The sequence below is a fragment of the Pan troglodytes genome, chromosome 7, assembly GCF_028858775.2.
Source record: "Pan troglodytes isolate AG18354 chromosome 7, NHGRI_mPanTro3-v2.0_pri, whole genome shotgun sequence".
Lineage (NCBI taxonomy): Eukaryota > Metazoa > Chordata > Mammalia > Primates > Hominidae > Pan > Pan troglodytes.
Window position 1 is genome coordinate 33,580,782 of NC_072405.2, and position 21,800 is coordinate 33,602,581.

Here is a 21,800-nt window from a genome sequence, read left to right on the forward strand (position 1 = left end):
GATCTCGCTTTCTTCATGCTGGTCCACTCTGCACTGTTATTAGATAGAACAATGCTCTCCCCAAGGTCCTGGCATATGATTAAATGCTTTGGTTTGCTTTCTAGGGTGGCTATGGATTTGTCTTTCTTTGAATAATTCCAGTATTATTTCAAACGGGATCTGAGAGGCAGACCATAGTCTTGAGGGCCATGCCTTATTACTTATGAATTGTTTCCAAACCCTGTCTTTAAAATAAATGGAAATATAATTCAGTGGGTCATATTATGTTCACTTCTAGGCTGGGGGGATATGAGAGCTCTCCTAGGAGTCGGATGGCCTGAACCGGCCCCTGACTCAGATGGTCCTTTATTTTCTGAGCTGTGAGTAAAAGCGTGTGATATGCCCCGTCTCTAGCTGTTTCACAGGAGTTCCATGAGAATAAGTAAGAAGATCTCTAAATTCATTCTTTTACCCTCTAATCTGATAGGATGAAGACCAGGAATCATAATTATTGCCACATTAACACACTTAGTTAGAGCACATTAGAAATCCTTTCTTCCTTTCTAATCTCCCTTTCTTCCATCTGTTCCTTGCCTCCAGCAGGGGCTCCTGGCAGCCCTGGGCTGTGTGTCCTCATCTTCCACAAGCACCAGGCCCATGGCAGCTCAATGAGACCTTCATAGAGGCTGTCAGTCCTCAGCATTTCCCTGCCTGCAAGCAGATTCCCATCGTCCAGTGAGGACAAAGTATGTGAAATTTGCCAAAAGTGTCTTGCACGCTTGGTGCCCTTGGCAGCTACCTCGCCAGCAGATGACACCCCAAGTAATGCCCTTCCTAAAGGGCTTCTCACCCTACCTGGAGTACTGCTTGCCCAGGTGCCCATGAAGTGCTTCCATGGAAAGTCCTGGAACCGAGGAGCTAATTAATCCATCCTTGCTCGAGCCCAGTGGCTTACCTAGGAGCCAAGTTTTGAAATATGTATTCAGGGTCTCAGTCCCATAAATAAAGTACATGTGCTGGAATGTTTTATGATTGGGACTATTGATATGTGAAGGTTTTTTAAAAAAATTTTTGAAATCTTATTTTAAATATAGAGACAAGGTCTCACTACGTTGCCCAGGCTGGTCTCGAACTCCTGGCCTCAAGTGATCCTCCCACCTTGGCCTCCCAAAGTGCTGGGATTATAGACGCAAGCTACCACATCCATCCAGAATGCTTTATTTATTTATTAATTAATAGACAGGTTTTTGCTCTGTCATCTGGGCTGGCATAAAGTGGCACAATCATAGCTCACTGCAGCCTTGACTGCCCCAGGTTAAGTGATCCTTCTACCTCAGCCTCTTGAGTATCTGGGACTACAGGCGTGGGCCACCACGCTCAGCTAATTTTTAAATTATTTGTAGAGATGAGGTCTCGCTCTGCTGCTCAGCGTGGCCTCCAACTCCTGTCCTCAAGTGATCCTCCTGTCTTGGCCTCCTACCATGCTGGAATTATAGGTGTGAGCCACTGCTTCTAGGACTGGCCGTGATTTTTAATACCACCAACAATGGGCATAAAAAAGGAAATAAGAGCGAGTGATAAGAATGGTTTGCTATTATTGTCAAGAGAGGTAACTTACTTTTGTAACAAATGTGTTGATTACACATTTACTTGTTAAGATGGATTTGGGCACTTTTGGGTAGATGATTATTTTGTTTTATTAAAATCTCTCTGAGATTAAATTTCTGTTAAACAGCGAGACCCTGTACTTTATGGATGAAGCATTGAATTCATGACCTGTCATAACTGGGGCTCATCATAACAGACAGTTTCCCTGACCATGCTTGGTACTATTTTGTACAGCACTTATCACCTCCAATTTCTCTGTTTTATTTACTGCTGTATCTCCAACACGGAGAACAAGGCTAACTTGCACTCAGTTAATATTTGTTGAATGAATGAATGAGGCATTTTTAACTTTATCCTTTTTTCATGGTTTCCACATTTATATACTATCCTTGAGTTCCAAATCTTTGTTTTTGTTTTTTGTTTTCTTTTTCTGAGACAGAGTCTTGCTCTCTTGCCCAGGCTAGAGCACAGTGGTGTGATCTTGGCTCACTGCAACCTCCGCCTCCCGAGTTCAAGTGATTTTCCCACCTCAACTGCCCGAGTAGCTGAGACTACAGCTGGGCACCACCACACCCAGCTAATTTATATATTTTTAGTAGAGACAGGGTTTCACCATGTTGGCCAGGCTGGTCTCGAACTCCTGGCCTCAAGTGATCTGCCCACCTTGGCCTTCCAAAGTGCTGGGATTACAGGCGTTAGCCACAGCTCCCGGCCTTAATTGTCTTTGTCATTTCTGTGTGTAAACAAATATCTCCTTTTCACTATGTGGCATATATTATGGACATTCTTATATCCATGAGAAAAAGTGCAAGGAAGTGTGTCACTCTGAATCTTACTAACTTGTTGTTGGAAAAGGTACAAATGAAGTAAGAATGCTTCAACTAGGGGAGAGAAACTTTCATTTAAAATAGTTATGGTTGAGGGAAGATGGACTGCAAATTGTAGAGGTTGGCCTGAGGCTCTTCTCTGCATTGAAAGACATGGCATCATATTTTCTTCCTGTAACACATTAGATACAAAAACAGCCAGAAAGGCAACCCCCATGTGTTTTATAACGAATCAAATAATACAGAAATGTATAAAGAAAAAGTTACTGTGTTCATTGGCCCCACCTCTGCTCTGGGCCACCCTGGCACCCTTCTCAGGAGACTGATGTTAAGAAAGTCATCTGCCCTACAGCTTAACCATCAAAAAACCTCATAACTCAATTAACAAATGGGCAAAAAACTTGAAAAGACGTTTCTTCAAAGAAGATATGTAAATGGCCACGAGCATATGAAAAGATTCTCAGCACCACTAAGCAGTATGGAAATGCACATCAAAACCACAATGAAATATCACCTCACATCCGTTAGAATGGCTGTTATCAAAAACAAAAAACAAAAACCAAAATAAATGGTCATCCAGGATGTGGAGAAATTGGAACTCTTGTGCTCTGCTGGTGGGAATGTAAAATGGTGCAGCCCCTATGGAAAACATTGTGGTAGTTCCTCCAAAAATTAAAGATAGAATTACCATGTGATCCAGCAATTCCACTTCTGGGTATATCCAAAAGAACTGAAAGCAGGGTCTGGAGGAGATATTTTTACACCCGTGTTCAGAGCAGCACCATTCACAATAGCAAAACATGGAAGCAACAAAATTGTGTACAGATGAATGGAGAAGTAAAATGTGGTCTGAACATACAAAGGAATATTATTCAACCTTAAAAAGGAAGGAAATTCTGCCGTGGTGGCTCACGCCTGTAATCCCAGCACTTCGGGAGGCCAAGGCAGGCGGATCACGAGGTAAAGAGATTGAGACCATCCTGGCTAACACGGTGAAACCCCGTCTCTACTAAAAATACACAAAATTAGCCGGGCCTGGTGGTGGGTGCCTGTAGTCCCAGCTATTTGGGAGGCTGAGGCAGGAGAATGGCGTGAACCCGGGATGCGGAGCTTGCAGTGAGCCGAGATCTCGTCACTGCACTCCAGCCTGGGCGACAGAGCGAGACTCCGTCTCAAAAAAAAAAGAAAAAGGAAATTCTGACACATGCTACAACATGGATGAAACTTGAGGATGTTATGCTAAGTGAAATAAGCCAGACACAAAAAGGCACTGTGTGGTTCTACTTATATGAGGTCCCTAGAGTAGTCAGAGTTAAAGGGACCCAAAGTAAAAAGGGAGTTACCAGGGGGTGGGAGTCTGGAGAGTGAATGGGGAGTTATTGCTGAATGAGTATAGAGTTACACTTTTGCAAGATGAAAAGTTCTGGAGGTTGGTTGCACTACAGTGTGAATATACTTAACACTACTGAACTGTACAATTGAAAATGCTTTTAAGATGGTAAATGTTATGCTATGTTTATTTTACAACAATTGAAAATTAAGAAAAAATACTGAAGTCATTTATCAGGTAAAATAAAACAAGAAAAATTGAATCTGTTTATTAGTTAAAACGAAACAGAGATAAACATAGAAATAAATTAAGAAAAAAGTAAAATAAAATTTAAAAAGAGGGTAGTATGTATCCTCCACACTAGTCTTAATGCTTATGCTTATATGTGCCAAATGTGTGTATAGGCTGCTTTTTTTTTTTTTTTTTTTTTTTTTTGGACAGAGTCTCACTCTGTCACCCAGGCTGGAGTGCAGGTGGCATGATCTCGGCTCACTGCAACCTCCGTCTCCCAGGTTCAAGTGGTTTTGTTGCCTCAGCCTCCTGAGTAGCTGGGATTACAGGCTCGTGCCACCATGCCTAGCTAATTTTTTCTATTTTTATTAGAGACGGGGTTTCGCCATGTTGGCCAGGCTGGTCTCAAACTCCTGACCTCAGGTGATCTGCCCGTCTAGGCCTGGGATTACAGGCGCAAGCCACCATGCCTGACGTTACCCATGTTTTATTTTTTTATTTTTTTAATTTTAATTTTTTTTTTTTTTTTTCGAGAGAGTCTCGCTGTGTTCCCCAGATTGGAGTGCAGTGGCGTGATCTCAGCTCCCTGCAAGCTCCGCCTCCTGGGTTCACACCATTCTCCTGCCTCAGCCTCCTGAGTAGCTGGGACTACAGGCGCCCGCCACCACGCCTGGCTAATTTTTTGTATTTTTAGTAGAAACGGGGTTTCACCGTGTTAGCCAAGATGGTCTCGATCTCCTGACTTCGTGATCCACCCGTCTTGGCCTCCCAAAGTGCTGGGATTACAGGCGTGAGCCACCGCACCCGGCTCCCCCATGTTTTAAATCCATACCATGGACATCTTTCCAGGTCAGCAAATATAGATCTGACTCACTTTCCTTTAAAAGGTGACTAATTATCTGTGGGATGTGTGTACCATGATTTATTTCACGTTTCCTTTTTCTGAACCTTCAGGTTATTTCCAGTTTTGTTGCCACTACAGTGTTGCAATAAACAGCCTTATTCATATTACCATTTTATTGTGGTTGTTCTGACTTCTGCCGAATTTCAAAAAGTGTTGCTAGGTCAAGAGTAGTGCCAGATTGTTTTTCAAAAAGTCCAGAGCAGCTCACGTTCACACCACATTTGGTGAGAAGCCTGACTGCCGACCTCCCACGAGGGCCAGGTACTGTATTCTGCAGGTAGAAAATGGCTTGCTGTGATCTTTCAAACATATAGTTAGGAAGTTGAGTAGCTTTTATAAATTTATTACTTGCATTTTTTTTGGATGTGATAAAAGATAGGGAGTCTAATTTTGGTTTTTTTCAAGCAAATAGCCAATTATACCCATGCTGTTTATTAAATCATTTGTCCCGCTAAATTAAAATACATAATTATATGCATTTTGGATATTTTCTTATTTGATTCCATTGATTTATTTTTTTATTTCTGTGTCAGTGCTAGATTGCTTTGGGTATGTAAACCTTATAGAAAGTTCTAATGTCTTGAAAGCAAAATCCCTTGCCATTTTTCCCTTCTCAAAATGTTGTGAACTCTCAGATACTTTTTCCTTCTTATGAACTTTTAAACCATTTGTTCAGTTATTTAAAAAAGTCCAAGTGAGGTTCTAATCCTATTTAAATCTACCACATATAATCTGGTGTGTGTATGTATTTGTATGTCTCATTGTGTTTTATGAATAAAGATATATCCTCATCTTTGTCAAGCAAACTACAAAGTATTAGATAATACTTTCTCTAGTTTTCTAAGCATCCATTAATAATTTATAGTATGGACATGAAGATGTTTTTCTGTGCTTTTATTGTTGTTGTTGTTGTTTGTTTTTTTGAGACAAGGTCTCTCTCTGTCACCCAGGCTGGAGTGCAGTGGCAGGATCATGGCCTACTGCAGCCTCCACCTGCCAGGCTCCAGTGATCCTCCCACCTCAGCCTCCTGAGTAGCTGGGACCACAGACACGCACCACCACACCTGGCTAACTTTTTGTAGAGATGGAGTTTTGCCCTGTTGCTCAGGCTGGTCTCAAACTCCTGGGCTCAAGCGATCCACCTGCCTTGGCCTCCCAAAGTGCTGGGATTACAGGTGTGCGCCACCATGCCTGGCCATTTTCTGTGTTTTTGAAACACACATTTACTTATTTAATGAAAATAGAACATCATATACTAAGATATTTCAGCATAGTTTTGTTCCACTTAGAAAAAGTTATGGCAATTTTATCACTAACTGTCTAACTTAATACCCATACATGATGCAGGATAGGTGTGTCCCCAAATTGGGGCTTAACCTGGGAGGGTTCTTGGCTTCACTTAGGATGGAATTCAAGGGTGAGCCAGTGGTGTTAAACAGTGACTTTGATTGAAGTGGCAGTGTACAGCAGTGGCAGAGGGACTGTTCCTTGTGGCTACCCCATAGGCAGTGTGCCCACAATGGCAGCTCTGGTTCTACAGTCATATTTATACCACTTTGAGTTACAGACAGATTAAGGGGCAGAGTATGCAGTAATTTCTAGAAAAAGGATTGTAGCTTCTGTGTCTTTGGGTTGTTGCCATGGGAAGGGGCAGTAACTTCCATGCATTGCCATGGCAGTGGTAACCTGACATAAATATGTTGAGGCAAGTCTCCCTTTAATTTTTCATTTTCAAGCTATTTTAAACTATTTTTTAACTTTTTTCACATGTTTATTCTTCCAGATATATTTTATTACCATTTTTGTGTCATTTTCTAAAAACCTTTTTTATTTCATTTGGAATTTAATTTAGTCTATGTCTTATTTAGAGAATTGAACTCTTCGTAAGATTACTTTTTTTCCTACAGGAACATGATGTGTGTCTATTTTCTTGGTTCTTTCAATCTTTTAAACAAAAAAAATTTGTGAGCTGGGCACAGTGTCTCACACCTGTAATCCCAGCACTTGGGGAGGCCAAGACGGGAGGATCACTTGAGCCCAGGAGTTCAAGACCAGTCTGGGCAACGTAGTAAGACCTCATGTCTACCAAAAAAAAAAAAAAAAATTGTGATGCAAGAATTTTAAACTCAGTTGAACTTGAAGGCAACGAAAAGTCGCAGATGCAGGAACCAGAAAGAATGCCACACATACGTTTCTTGACTTAAACAAATTGCTTGGAGCCAGGTGCAGTGGCTTACGTCTGTAATCGCAGCACTTTGGGAGGCCAAGGCAGGCAGATCACCTGAGGTTAGGAGTTTGAGATTAGCCTGACCAACATAGTGAAACCCCATCTCTACTAAAAATACAAAAATTAGCTGGGCGTGGTGATGGCCACCTGTAATCCCAGATACTCTGGAGGTGAGGCAGGAGAACCTCTTGAACCCGGGAGGCAGAGGTTGCGGTGAGCTGAGATCTTGCTACTGCACTCCAGCCTGGGCGACAAAGCTAGACTCTGTATCAAAAAAAAAAAGTGCAGTTCCAGTGAATTTAAGTTTTCATTTCTTCTAAAATTAAGTCATAGAAATACTGATTTACCTTTCTTCAGACTGGAAGAAGAAATGAGATTGAAAAGAATTTTTCGTTTCTTTGCTTTGAATTGATTGCGACTAATTGTATCTCAAAAAGAAAATTTTATTTGGTTGCTTACATATATATATGAAGAAGGAAAATATATCAGAGGGTCATTCTAACTCTCTGATATATTCATATTTAATAATTCATAGACCTGAATGTTTCATTTGTTTATTTCATTATCATTCCTTCATTGCATAAAAGGTAATTGGTCATTTGTTTTTATTCCTCCACTGTTTTTATTGTTCACTTTAAAAGTATAATTTAATACAGGGTAAAATTTATTATAAAGATCACTAATGTGGCCCTTGAAAAAAATGGTTCCAGCTTGCTCATCCTAGACTGCTTCTAATTCTCTATGATTTTAAGCAAGCTACTTTATTCAGGTCATAGTTTTCTCGTAAGTGAAAACTGCAATTGGATCTAGAATTACCTTCAATAAGAATCAGCAAGTATAGAGCCAGGGTTGGACATAAACAGTCTGAGTCCAGAGCTGGTGTGATTAAATATTATGTAATACTGCAGACCTCTTAATCTCTCAGAGATTATGTTTCTTTATCTGTAAAACGAGGACTATGAGCTCTTTCTTCTCTGCTGGTTTGCATGAGGCTCACATATAGTAATGCAGGGGTTTTGCAATGTCATCTCTGAACCAGGAGCACCAGTGGTATCTGAGAATGTGCTACAAACACACATTCTGGGGCTGTATTCCCAACCTACTGAATCAGAAACTAGGTTTGGGACCTTGCAACCTGGGTTGGAGGAAGCCTCTCACGTAATTCCGATGTGTGCTAAACGTCGCTAACCACTGGAATAATACCTATATGTAGGTTTGTGTTAACGTGCCATCAATTATGTAAACAGGTTTCCTTTTGTCATTATGATCCTCTCCTGCATACATATATAAATATCTAACTGGTTTTTGTTGTTTTAATTAAACATTGAATGCATAAAGAATATTTATACCAGGCTGGGCATGGTGACTCATGCCTGTAACCCCAGCATTTTGGGAGGCCAAAGTGGGAGGATTGCTTGAGCCCAGGAGTTCGAGACCAGCCTGGCCAACATGGTGAAACCCTGTCTCTACTAAAAATACAAAAATTTGCCAAGTATGGTGGTGCATGCCTGTAACCCCAGTTACTTGGGAGGCTGAGGCAGGAGAATCACTTGAACCTGGGAAGGGGAGGTTGCAGTGAGCCAAGATGGTGCCACTGCACTCTAGCCTGGGCGATGATGTGAGACTCCATCTCAAAAATAAATAAATAAATAAATAAATTTACACCATTTGCGAAGAGTATGAAGAAGAACAGTAGTAAAAGTACCTACATATCCCTGTCAAATGAATTGCAAACAACATGATTCTCAGTATATTAATCCTATACTCATGCTCTTCCCTAATTGTCTGACACCTTGGCCCCACCCTGGATGTAAACATACCCTCGGGTTAGTGTGTTTCATTTCCTCCTTTTTTTTCTGTAGTTTTATCATCCATACACATATGTATATGCAAATTCATTTCACTTAGTTTTGTAAGATTTGGTATTATATCTAAAGGCATCATCCTGTGTATATTTTTTCTATAATTTTTCAATTCGCTCTACATTCTGTTAGTGTCATGCATGCACTCATTTTCCCTGCCATATAGAATTCTATATCTGAATATGCCATAATTTATTTCTCTGTTTTCCTTTCCATGGACATTAGGGGTGAATCTCTTTTCAAAGGGCTATCACACACAGTGCTTCCGTGAACTTTCTTGTACATATTTCCTGGTACACTTGTGCAAGTGTTTCTCTGGGGCATAGTCTTCAGATTACTACACTTGCACTTCGTGGGAAGAAATGCACTTTTTATCATAACCAAGCAATTTCATATTGTTTGTTGTAGTATAGAGAAATACAATGGATTCTTATACATTGACCAAAAAATTAGGCCCTGAAACCTCCCTAAAAACTCACATATTAGTTGTAGTAACTTTGTTTTTGCAAATGCCTTAAGATTTTCTGTATAGATAATCATGGTATTTGCTCATAAACACAATTTTATATTATCCTTTGTAATTAATATGCTTTTTATTTCTTTTTCTTGCCTTATTGCATTAGCTAGACCCACCCTTAAAATGTGAAATAGAGTGATTCAAGCAGATATCTTTGCCTTGTACCTGGTATTAGAGGAGCACATTTAATATTTAACAGTTCATTATGGTGTTTGCTAGATGTGTATGATGGATTTTTTTTCTACTTTGCTGACAGGTTTTTATTATGAATAGAGATCAGATTTTACCAAATGTCTTTTCTATATCTATTAAGATGATCATAGTTTTTTCCTTTTTTCATCATAATATGTTGGGTGATGTTGATATTGGAATGTTCCTCGGGTTATTTAGAGGTGTGTGTTTAGTTTTCAAATATTTTGAGAGTTCCTAAGTATCTTTCTGATACTAATTGGTAATTCAATTCTATTGTATTCAAAGAAAATGCTTTGTATGATTTGCATCCTTTTAAATTAATTAGGACTTGTTCTGTTGCCTGATCTATGTCATTTCTGGGTCTTTTTCTAAAAGTCTCTTTTCTCCTAACTATGAGTAATATTTTTCTTCTTCTTTGGCTACTTGGTAATCTTGAACCAGATGTCAGTCATGAATTTAATCCTCTTGGGAGTTTGAGTCTTGTTCTGCAATGCAATGCAGAACAAGGCTGAGCTAGTTATTGGAAAACGTATTCAAGGTTTGCATTTAAGCTTTGTTATGCAGGACCAACACAGCCTTTATTCTGGGGCCAGTTTGGCTACATGTCTAAGTCTATTTGGGATGCTATAACAAAGTCTCATAGACTGGGTGGCTAGTAAACAACAGAAATAGATTTCTCACAGTTTTGGCAGCTCAAAGTCCAAGGTCAAGGTTCCAGCATTGTCAGGTTCTGGTGAGGGCAGCCTTCTGGGTTGCAGACTGCCAACTTATCATTGTGTCCTTGCATGGTACAAAAAGGGCAAGTGAGCTCTCTGGGGTCTTTTATAAGAGCACGAATCCCATTCATGAGAGCTCCACCCTCATGACTTAATTACCTCCCAAAAGCCCACCTCCTAATACCTAATACTATGGGCGTAGATTTCAACATAAACATTTAGGGGTACAGGAGACAAACATTCAGCCTGTAACACTGCACTACCGAGTACTCAGTACCCTTCTGAGCTCTCAGCCCAGTACCCTCATATTCCAAACTTTCTCTACTCTGGTTGTGGGATCTGTAAGCTGTTCTCATCCATGTGCGTGGGTTGGGAACAATGCCTCTTGCTCTTTTCCAGTGATTTTTTTCTTAGCCTCGGGTATTTTCACACACATGCACTGACCAGTACTCAGCTAAAGACTTGGGGAACCTTCTACACATCTCTAGCACTCTCTCTGAGCAGCCCTCTTCTCTCTGGTTCTCTGCCCTGCACATTCTAGCCACCTTGACCCCCCTGAATTCTCCACTCTCCTGGTCTCAGAGTGACCACTGGCTGCCTGCACAATAGCCTGGAAACCCTGTTCAAGCAGTAAGTGCAGGCAGGTGTAGACTTCACTTATCTGTTTCTCTCCTCTCAGGTATCACTCCCTGCATTGCCTGCTGTTCAGTGTCTGAAAACCAACGTGTCATGTACATTTTGCCTAGTTTTTAATGCTTAAAGCAGGATAATTCATCTGGTCCCTGATGGGTTGCTTCCCTAGTCCACCTGGGCAACAAGTAGAATTGATATATGTATTTTTTAGGTAGAAAACAAATCCCAAATTCAAACTGATATTTCCAACCCACGTCATCCCAGAATCAGTTAACCTTTTTGATTGTGTACTTGTCTTTGATGCTGAAAGATCTTCATTCCAAAGACATAACCAATAGTTGCTCGTTGTTTCTTCTCATTTTATTCTTAACCAGAAGAGTTAGGTAAAACACCAGCTCACTTTACTGATGAGGGAACAGAAGCCTGGAAAGATTGAATCACTTGCCCTAGAGTCCAGGATGGCAGTTTTTTGGCCACATTATGGAAAATATCTTCAATGGCACAGCTGTAATTTTGTTCGCCTTGGTCTATCACTTTTCTTTCATTTTTAAAATTCTAGATATTTTTTAGTGCTCCACTTTTTAAAAAATTTTGTTTTATTTTTAATTTTTATAAGTACATAGTAGGTGTATATATTTATGGGGTACACGAGATGTTTTGATGCAGACATGCAATGTGAAATAATCACATCAGGTCTGTCACTTTGAACTTCACACACACATGTATGTACACATGTCCTATCCTTCTGTTTCCTCACTGCAATTTCAGTAGGGTGTGATTCTGCAGTGTATAAATACCCCGGAAGTTGAGATTCAGTTCTAAAATCCTCCTGAGTAGGATCCAGAGGTTAAAGGAGTCAGGCCAGAGCTTGTCCGCAGACTGGCCCAGGGCCGGAAGCTGCTATTGTACTTGCATTTTTTAGGTTGATATTGTCAAAGTAATGACTTGTGTAGCCTGGTTGGGGATCATTACTTTTCTCAGTGAAATGTGTTTGTCTCATTCATGTACATATAGAGAAGATAATCGGTGACATCCTCAACTATCATTTAAAAGTGCTTTTTCTAGATTCCACAGTAACCTCTGGCATTTATCTTCAGATTCTCTATTCCTCAGTGATGATTTCTGTCTATAACAGAGTCTTAGCTCAACAGAGTCTTAGATGTGACCGTCTTAATCTTAGATCTGTTCACCTTTTGTTTCATAAGGATGTGTACCAAGAAGAACCTGATAAGGAGACTTTATTTGCTTTGGAAAAGATGTTCTGGGCTGGGTAGTGAGCTATTTTCCTTCATTATTAAAGACTGCAATAGTTGCTATCAGATTTTTTTCTGTTTTACTTTTTCCTTTTTTGTTTAATAAGGAAGATATTCATTGAGAAAAATGGAGGCTAATAGAACTATAGGCGTGAATAACATTAGCATGTGTACCTTTGATATTATATACAGCCTGAGGGTCCTGTGGTGAGTACATGGCTGAGGCCATCTTTAGTATTCTGGATAATACCCTGGTTTCTCAATGAATTGTTGCAGAAATGCTTGGAAGGGGCAGCAAGAAATGGTGAATGTATTAAAATACTCCCCGCACCTGGTGCTGTTTCTTAAAGGAGCTCTGTATTTAGCGGCCTGCAATAAAATGGCTTTGCCCTAATCAAAGACATCTGCATTTCATTGTCCATCAGCCATTGCCTTGGAAGGACCATTGAGGCTGATTTGTTCTTGACCTCTCCAGTCCTTCCTGATTCACTGTTTTCATTGACCGACTCCCACTGGTTTATTGATGAGGGGGTAGTGTCCATCTTTGAGGATGTAAGTGTCACCATGCCCTGAATGGGAAGCTGGACACGGCGAGAAAGGGGAAGGAGTGGAGGGGAGGAGACTGCTCTTTACTCACTGTCTGCCAGGTGTTAGTCATCATTCTGGCCCTGCACAAATTCTCCTTTTTGGGCCTCACAAAACCATAGGAAGAATGTACTGTTGCCTCCCTTTTTCAGAGGAGGAAGCTGTGGGAAAAAACTCCTATGATTATACACCATAGACTCTTTGTTCTGTAATTTTGTTTTTGTTTGTTTGTTTGTTTGAGACAGGATCTTGCTCTGTCGCCTACGTAGTGCAGTGGTACAATCTCAGCTCACTGTAGCCTCGACTGCTACAATCTCAGCTCACTGAAGCCTCAACCTCCTGGGCTCAAGCGATCCTCCCACCTCACCCTCTCGGGTCGCTAGGACCATAGGCACACACCATTATGCCTGGCTAATTTTTATTATTTTTTGAGACAGGGTCTCCCTATGTTGCCCAGGCTGGTCTCAAACTCCTGAGGTCAAGCAATCCTCCCACTCAGCCTCCCGAAATGCTAGGATTACAGGCGTGAGCCACTATGCTGGGCCTTTGTTCTGTAATTTCGAATTGCCTTGTTTCTGCTTTCCTGCTGTAAGCATTTCATGTAAATTTAATCTCATATTCATGTAAATGATGTGGCTTCTAAGTCATCACTTGCTGCCAGTGAGGCCATCAAGAAACAATATTTGAGTTTATATCTGAGAAATATCCCTCCAGTTCAAGATATTTATCTATTCCCTTCACAAATATATATAATCTTTAAGATAGAGATTTTTTTCTTTTCTTTTCTTTCTTTCTTTCTTTTTTTTTTTTTTTAAACAGAGTCTCACTGTCGTGCAGGCTGGAGTGCAGTGGCACGATCTCAGCTCACTGCAACCTCCACCTCCTGGATTCAAGCGATTCTCATGCCTCAGCCTCCCGAGTAGCTAGGATAACAGGTGCGTGCTGCCATGCCTGTCTAATTTTTATATTTTTAGTAGAGACTGGGTTTTACCATGTTGGCCAGGCTGATCTTGAACTCCTGGCCTCAAGTGAGCCACCTGCCTCGGCCTCCCAAAATGCTGGAATGACAGACATGAGCCACTGCACCTGGCCAAGATAGAGATTTCTAAATAGTAATCAATGCATTGATTATGAAATCCTCTCTTCTCCTAAATTATCTAGAAAATGAAGTTAAGAATCCTGTAAGAGCCTGCTCTTATGGAGTACTGTTGGTGAGAAATAGAACTGATGTCCTAACCTGATAGCCTCCGTCCTGGATAGATCTGAGCGGAGAGGTGGCGTGATGGTCATCTCATTGTAGAAAGACTGATTTGGAACCTACTTGTAATTATCATCCTAAAACCACAGATTTGACTTCTTGGTGTTATACCTATTATTGAATATGATTTTCTAGTCCTTATAGTACAGTGTAATTAAAGAGCATAAGAAAATGAAATCTGTTTGGCCTTCTTGGATATCATTGCAGGAAAGCCAAGATGAGGATCAAAGATGAGTTGTGCCTCTTTAGTTTTTATAGAATGCATATCTGAAACTAGGCAGATCAAGATCATAATGGAAAAGAAGAATTGTAACCATCTTTTTTTAATTTTTTTTGAAACAGAGTCTCACTCTGTTGCCCAGGCTGGAGTGCAGTGGTGTGATGCTGGCTCACTGCAGCCTCCGCCTCCCAGGTTCAAGCGATTCTCCTGCCTCAGCCTTCTGAGTAGCTGGGATTACAGGCATGAGCCACCACACCCAGCTAGTTTTTTTGTGTGGTTTTTTTTTGTATTTTTAGTAGAGATGGGGTTTTACCATGTTGGCCAAGCTGGTCTCGAACTCCTGACCTCAACTTACCCACCTGCCTCCGCCTCCCAAAGTTCTGGGATTACAGGCATAAGCCACTGCGCCTGGCCATAGTCATCTTTGGAATATTATGAATGATATATGTCTCCAATGGGTATCTCATTCTGTGTTTGCTGGATCTTTCTTTTGTAGATTCTATCAGGTGACTAATAAAAAATATAATGTAGCTATTCTTCAGGGGATTGTAGTTTGAGGATTCATGTAATAATCTCATTTATTAGAAATATTCATTACTTGGCCGGGCTGGATGTCCCATGCCTGTAATCTGAGCACTTTGGGAGGCCAAGGTGGGTGGATCACATGAGCCCAGGAGTTCGAGACCAGCCTGTCCAACATGGTGAAACTTTGTCTCTACAAAAAAAGTTTAAAAATTAGCCAGGTGTGGTGGCACATTCCTGTCGTCCTAGGTACTTGGGGGGATGAGGCGGGAGGATCACCAGAGCCTAGGGAGGTCAAGGCTACAGTGACCCACGATTGTGCCACTGTACTCTGGCCTGGTTGATAGAGTGAGTCCCTGTCTCAAAAAAATAAAAAATAAACATAAAAAAAGAAATATTTATTACTTTCTAGCCTACAGACTTTTCATTGTCAAAACTGATCACTCAGTTTGCAGCCAGTAAGTCTGTTCTGTTGGTTTCGTATTGCATAATCCCAGGACTTCAGTTTTCTTCTCATGTAAGCCTGGTTTAAAAGAAACAGCCAAATCAAAGATTCAGTAAAATGCAAACTATTTTGTCTTGTCTACTTGGCTCTGCAAAATTATACTTTCCTGTTATAAACAGTAAGCTGCTTAGGGAAGAATTCCAGCAATTTGTCTTTCCCAGTGCTGTTCATGGCAGCCAGCGAGGCAACGTATGTACAGCAACTCCCGGTTCTTGTTTAATTTCCTCAGTCAAAACAAGAGATTGTGGTGGTGCCTGCCGGTTCAAAAATGGCACATGTTTCTTTTGCCTCTTCTCATTACCCCGTGAATCAGAAGGCGTTAGAACCAGAGGGCTCTTTAAAGGCAATCCTGTTTTACAGATAAGAAACTGAGGCCTAGGCTTAGTAGCTCATTCAAAGTCATGCATTGTGTAAGTGGTAAAGTTGAGTCTTGAATCCGTTTTGCTTACCCTGAGGTTTTTCTTGGTTTCCCATTTCTCTAGCTTTCTCTATAACAGTTATTCATGTTCTAGAAAGAAACTATGGGCCCACTAAGTGCATTAGTTGTACTCTCATTCTTGAAATAGCATCAGACTAGCGGACAATGTGATCACCAGTCACTGATGTGTGTGATGAGAAAGCTTGGTTTGGGAAGTAGGATGGTCATTTAAAGAGAGAAATCTAGGCTCTTCTCTTTGTTTCTGGGCTATTCCAGGGCATATCTTCACCACTATGGACTGGCTTGGTCAAATGTGATGAACAGACCAGCTTTATAACAGCTTTGCTGCTTGCAAGCTGGGTTTAACCCTTCTGAGTCTCAGCTTCCCCATTAAATAATGTGACACCTGGCATCCACTCTATACAATTACTAAGATATATATGAAAGTAAACTATGAAATACACTGGAAATGTGAGGTATATTATGATATGGAGGGCATACTACCAAACCCAAGAGTTAGAATGAATAGATGATGGCGGTGATTGGAAATCTTGTTTGTGCTTTTGCCCAGAGACATGAAACAGATTGTACAAACATCCTCTAAGCGGTGACTTTTCATTCCAGTGAAAGGCATTGTTGAAGGGATGTGCTTCTAACATGAATCTCTTTGAAAGCTTAGGTTGGAGAGGCAGATTCTGTCTTGTGATAAACCAAATGGATGGAGAAGTGATTTTAGTAACCCTTTCTTGAGTGATGGGAAACCACAGCCTCTGCTCTGGAGGAAAGCAGAAGTGTGTTTGAGTTTGGGGAAGAAGTGGTGAATAACTGAATTTTTTGATGGATTTTATAGAAGAGATAAAAATATGTGTTTTTAAAATATATTCTTTTCTGACATCGTTATTATACCTTGAGTACTTTCTTTGGGACTAAGCCTGTGCCTTGTAATGAGAAAGACACAAAAGTAATGTGTAATGAGGGCCCCAATCATAGGGATTTCCTTCTAATTGATGGCAGACAATTACACAAGATTGTCTATGGTTAAAAACCCAAACTGCGCTGGAAGGGAAAATTGTTGTGGAATGTCAGAGAAGAAAGAGATCCACGCAGGTAATTGGGAGCTAGTAGCCATTTGTTGAATTGCATTGTGGATGTGAGATTTGGATTGTTACAAATCAAGACAGGCCCTTGTTCTAGGCAGAAACAAACCATGGACTGAGCTCAGAATTTAGGGGAGAACATAGGAGTCTTCACTGGAGAGTAGGTTGGAATTTCACAGATAGTGGAGACAAAGACAGGTAATTACGGGCTGGGACAATTTTGGAGGTATTTTGGGTCAGGCTTAGAGATCTAGGTTTTAAGCAAACCAGTCTTTGGTGTGTGCGTGTATATGTGTGTGTGTGTGTGTGTGTGTGTGTGTGTGTGTGTGTTTCCAGCAGTCCTTGGTAGGTGTTTGTGTTTGGAGCTTCCAGTGCAAGGTGCTGCCTTTGAGAGCTTCTGCTTACTTTTCCAATGACCGGAACCAGGAAGAGGTGAAGCTTGGTCATTACACAATGCATTGTGACTCAGTGACCTCACTACTTCCTGTTTTCATTTGAGAAGGGGGCCAATGGAAGGGACCATTTCAGTACAAGGCCATGAATAGGGAGTAGGAGATGTCAAGGATATGAGGTCTGCCAAACTAGCAGGCAGAGCATTCACGTAAACCAGCAGACGAATGAAGGAGTTGAACTCCACTGGAATAGCAGCGGTGGCCCAGTGACCCATGAGAAAGTCTAGGAATTGGGAATTACTCCTACTTCTGAATCGCGTGCGATTTCTCCTAACCTATGTCACCAGCCAATCCTGGTTGTGAATTCATAGCCTAGTCCATAAGCTCAATAGTAAAATAAATTCCAACATACTTTGTCCAGGCTTCTGTGCCAGGAGTGCAGGAGAGCACTACCTGGATGACTTCCTTTATCAAGGAGAGGCCACTGGAAAACAGGTGGCTGGACGTGTGCTCCTTCCTGCTCACTGAGAGGTTGACTGTGATGTAAGCCAAGCTGCAGGTGCAGGGTGCACTGCAGGCCCAGGGAAGAGCTGGGAAGAGCCGGGAAGACCCACCACTGGCAATGTCAAGGACGCCTTTCTTCCCTGTGGGATATACTGATGGACTGAGTGACTATCCATTCATCAGTGTGGATGGCCACTCATCAGGCCTGCAGAGATGGGAGCCTTATGGGTTCCTTGGATTGTCAAGTCCATGGCTAGAGCTGAATCTCTAAGGGAGTTCTTTTTTCCTGGAAAGATGTAGTTCCCTCATCAGTAGAGTGAGGGTAAGAAGTAAATCTACTTAAAAAAAAAAAAAGCCAGCTTCCGTCAAGTGTAATTTATATACCATAAAATCCACCCGTTTTAAGCATATAATTCACTGATTTTTAGTAAATTTACAGAGTTGTGTAAATATCACCGCAACCCAGTTTTAGGATGTTTTCATCTCCCCAAGAAGCTCCTTAGGGCCTTTTGTGGTCAATCACCATTCCCTCCTCACAGCCCCAGGCAACCAATAATCTCCTATATTGCCTTTGATAGATTTGCTAAATTCTGGACATTTTGAATAAATGGTGTCATAAACTATGTGGTCTTTTGCATCTGGCTTCTTTCCTTTAGTGTAATGTTTTGAGGTTCGTTCATGTTGCAGTATGTGTCTGTATTCCATTTCTTTTCATTGCTGCATAGTATTCCATTGCATGGATATACCATACTTTGTGTATCCTTTCATCAGTTAATAAATTATTTCCATTTTGGGGGCTATTGTGAATAATGCTACTGTAGTGGATTTCAGTGGCTGCTGTGACAAATTATACACTTGATGTCTCAAGACAGTGGGGGTTTATTCTCTCACAGTTCTGGAGATGGGAGTTAGGAAGTCAAGATGCAAACAGGGCTGTGCTCCCTCCGGAGGCCCTCGGGGAGGTTCTGTTCCTTGCTTCTTCCAGCTTCTGGTGGATACTGGTCTTCTCTGACTTGCAGTCACATCAGTTCAATCTCAGCCTCCATCTGCATGTCGCCTTCTCTCCAGTGTGTCTCTCAGCTCTCTCTCTTTCTCTCTTGTAAAGATATATGTGATTGCATTTAAGGCCACCCTGATAATTCAGGGAAGAGAACTCCTCTCAAAATCCTTATCATTGGTCATTAGAAAAATGCAAATAAAAACTGCAATGAGATACCATCTCACGCCAGTTAGAATGGCGATCATTAAAAGTCAGGAGGCTGGGTGCGGTGGCTCACGCCTGTAATCCCAGCACTTTGGGAGGCTGAGGCGGGTGGATCATGAGGTTAGGAGATCGAGACCATCCTGGCTAACATGGTGAAACCCCATCTCTACTAAAAACACAAAAAAAATTAGCCGGGCTTGGTGGCGGGCACCTGTAGTCCCAGCTACTGGGGAGGCTGAGGCAGGAGAATGGTGTGAACTCAGGAGGTGGAGGTTGCAGTGAGCCAAGATCACTCCACTGCACTCCAGCCTGGGCAACAGAGCAAGACTCCGTCTCAAAAAAAAAAAAAAAAAAAAAGTCAGGAAACAACAGATGCCGGAGAGGACGTGGAGAAAGAGGAACATTTTTACACTGTTTTTGGGACTATAAACTAGTTCAATCATTGTGGAAAACAGTGTAGTGATTCCTCAAGGATCTAGAACCACAAATACCATTTGATCGAGTAATCCCATTACTGGGTATATACCCAAAGGATTATAAATCATGCTACTATAAAGACACATGCACATGTATGTTTATTGTGGCACTATTCACAATAGCAGAGACTTGGAACCAACCCAACTACCCATCAATGATAGACTGGATAAAGAAAATGTGGCATATATACACCACGGAATACTATGCAACCATAAAAAAGGATGAGTTCATGTCCTTTGCAGGGACATGGGTGAAGCTGGAAACCATCATTCTCAGCAAAGTAACACAGGAACAGAAAACCAAACACCACACGTTCTCACTCATAAGTGGGAGTTGAACAATGAGAACACAAGGACACAGGGAGGGGAACATCACACACTGGGGCCTTTTGGGGGGTGGAGGTCTAGGGGAGGGATAGCATTAGAAGAAATACCTAATGTAGATGACGGGTTGATGGGCTCAGCAAACCACCATGGCACGTGTATACCTATGCAACAAACCTGCATGTTCTGCACATATATCCCAGAGGTTAAAGAATAATTAAAAAAAAAAACCTTAACTTAATCAACTCTTTTGCCTTACAGGGTAAGATACACAGGTTCCAGGGATTTGATGTGGATTTCTTTTGGCGGTGGGGGGGCACCTTTACAGCCCATCACCGCAGCTCTGAACATTCACATAAGGTTCTTATGTAGACACATGGCTTCATTTCTCTTTGTAGGTACCTAGGAATGGATTGCTAGGTCCTATGGTAAATTTATGTTTAACTTTTTGAGAAGTTCCCCAACTGTTTTCAGAAGGGGCTGTATCATGTTACATTCCTACCAGCAATGCGGGAGAGTTCTAGTTTCTCCACATTCTTGCCATTTGTCTGCCTTTTCTTTTTTCGTTATCATAGCCATTCTAGTGGGTGTGGAGTGGTATCTCACTGTGGTTTTAATTTGTATTTTCCCATGACTAATAGTGTCGAACATCTCTTCGTGTGCCTGTTAGCTATTCATACATAATTTTTGGCAAAATATCTATTCAAAGCTCTGGCTTGTCTTAAAATTGGGTTGTCTTCTTTTTTTGAGTTATGAGTTAGTCTATCATTTTTCACAACCCGGCCCAGCCATTGCCAGCCCTAAAGACTGTGGTGGCTGAGGTCACCTTGATTAGGAAGTGCTGTGGTAACCCAGTTGCCCAGGGTGCCCTGGGCTGGGGCCAGGCACCATCGTTGCACCGTGCCCTGTGTCAGTTTGTCACTGGAGGGTGGATGGGCCTCACAGGTGGCCTTTTGCCATCAGATACTGTGCCATGGAAGCCAGGACATGGCTCGCCTGTGTCCTAGAGATCATCAGTTCCGTGTTCTTGCAGGCTGGCTGTTGTCTGATGAACAAGGGCACTGACTAACAAAATCCCACAATATATTTTCATTGTAACCGGATTGTTTCTTTCCTAACACTTATCACAACTTTAACTAGTTATTTCTGTGATTATATATTTGATATCTTTCTTCCTTCCACTCAACTGTTAAGTTCCCTGGGGACAGGGGCCATGTCCATGTGATTTGCCCCTCTATCACTAGTCTCTAACACAGTTCGTGATGTGTAGCAGGCAACTGATCCATATTTGTTGGATGGGTGAAATGAGGATCCATTTCTCTGCTTTACAGTGGGCAATTCACATGAAATTATTAAATAGAGAGTTGTTTGTTGACCGAATTGTTCACTGTGACATGCATTCTTTTTTTTTTTTTTTGAGACGGAGTCTCATTTTATCACCCAGGCTGGCGTGCAGTGGCGTGATCTCGGCTCACTGCAATCTCTGCTGCCCGGGTTCAAGCAGTTCTCCTGCCTCAGCCTCCCAAGTAGCTGAGATTACATGCGCCTGCCACTACGCCCAGCTGATTTTTGTATTTTTAGTAGAGATGGGGTTTCACCATCTTGGCCAGGCTGGTCTTGAACTCCTGACCTCATGATCCACCCACCTCGCCCTCCCAAAGTGCTGAGATTATAGGCGTGAGCCACCATGCCCAGCCAAGTGACATGCATTCTAATTTCCCTTTTTTATTTCTCATTTCCAGCGATCTATAACTACAATGCTTCTCAAGATGTGGAGCTCTCCTTGCAGATCGGTGACACAGTTCACATCCTGGAGATGTACGAGGGTAAGTCTGGCTGGCCTTCTGCCAGATGAGGGCAAGGGAAAAACAGTGTAAGTTACTTATTAAAAAGGCACTTAGAGTAAACATCAACATGCTTGACTTCCTGAAACAGTGCTAGTAAAAATTCAGGAAGTATTTGGGTGACACAATTTTGAACAGAGTGTGATTTCAAAACAGCCAGTTGAGTACATGA

General features: G+C 41.5%; 1 protein-coding gene across 3 annotated transcripts in view; it reads left to right on the forward strand.

Annotated features, from left to right (window-relative positions):
- Nucleotides 1-21,800, forward strand: part of DOCK5 (dedicator of cytokinesis 5) — a 229,664-nt gene that overhangs the window by 37,041 nt on the left and 170,823 nt on the right. For all 3 annotated transcript variants that reach the window (XM_519666.8, XM_009455048.5, XM_063816247.1), the window contains exon 2: nucleotides 21,527-21,610. In XM_519666.8, the coding sequence (XP_519666.2) occupies nucleotides 21,527-21,610 (84 nt within the window). The remainder of the gene's footprint in view (nucleotides 1-21,526; nucleotides 21,611-21,800) is intronic.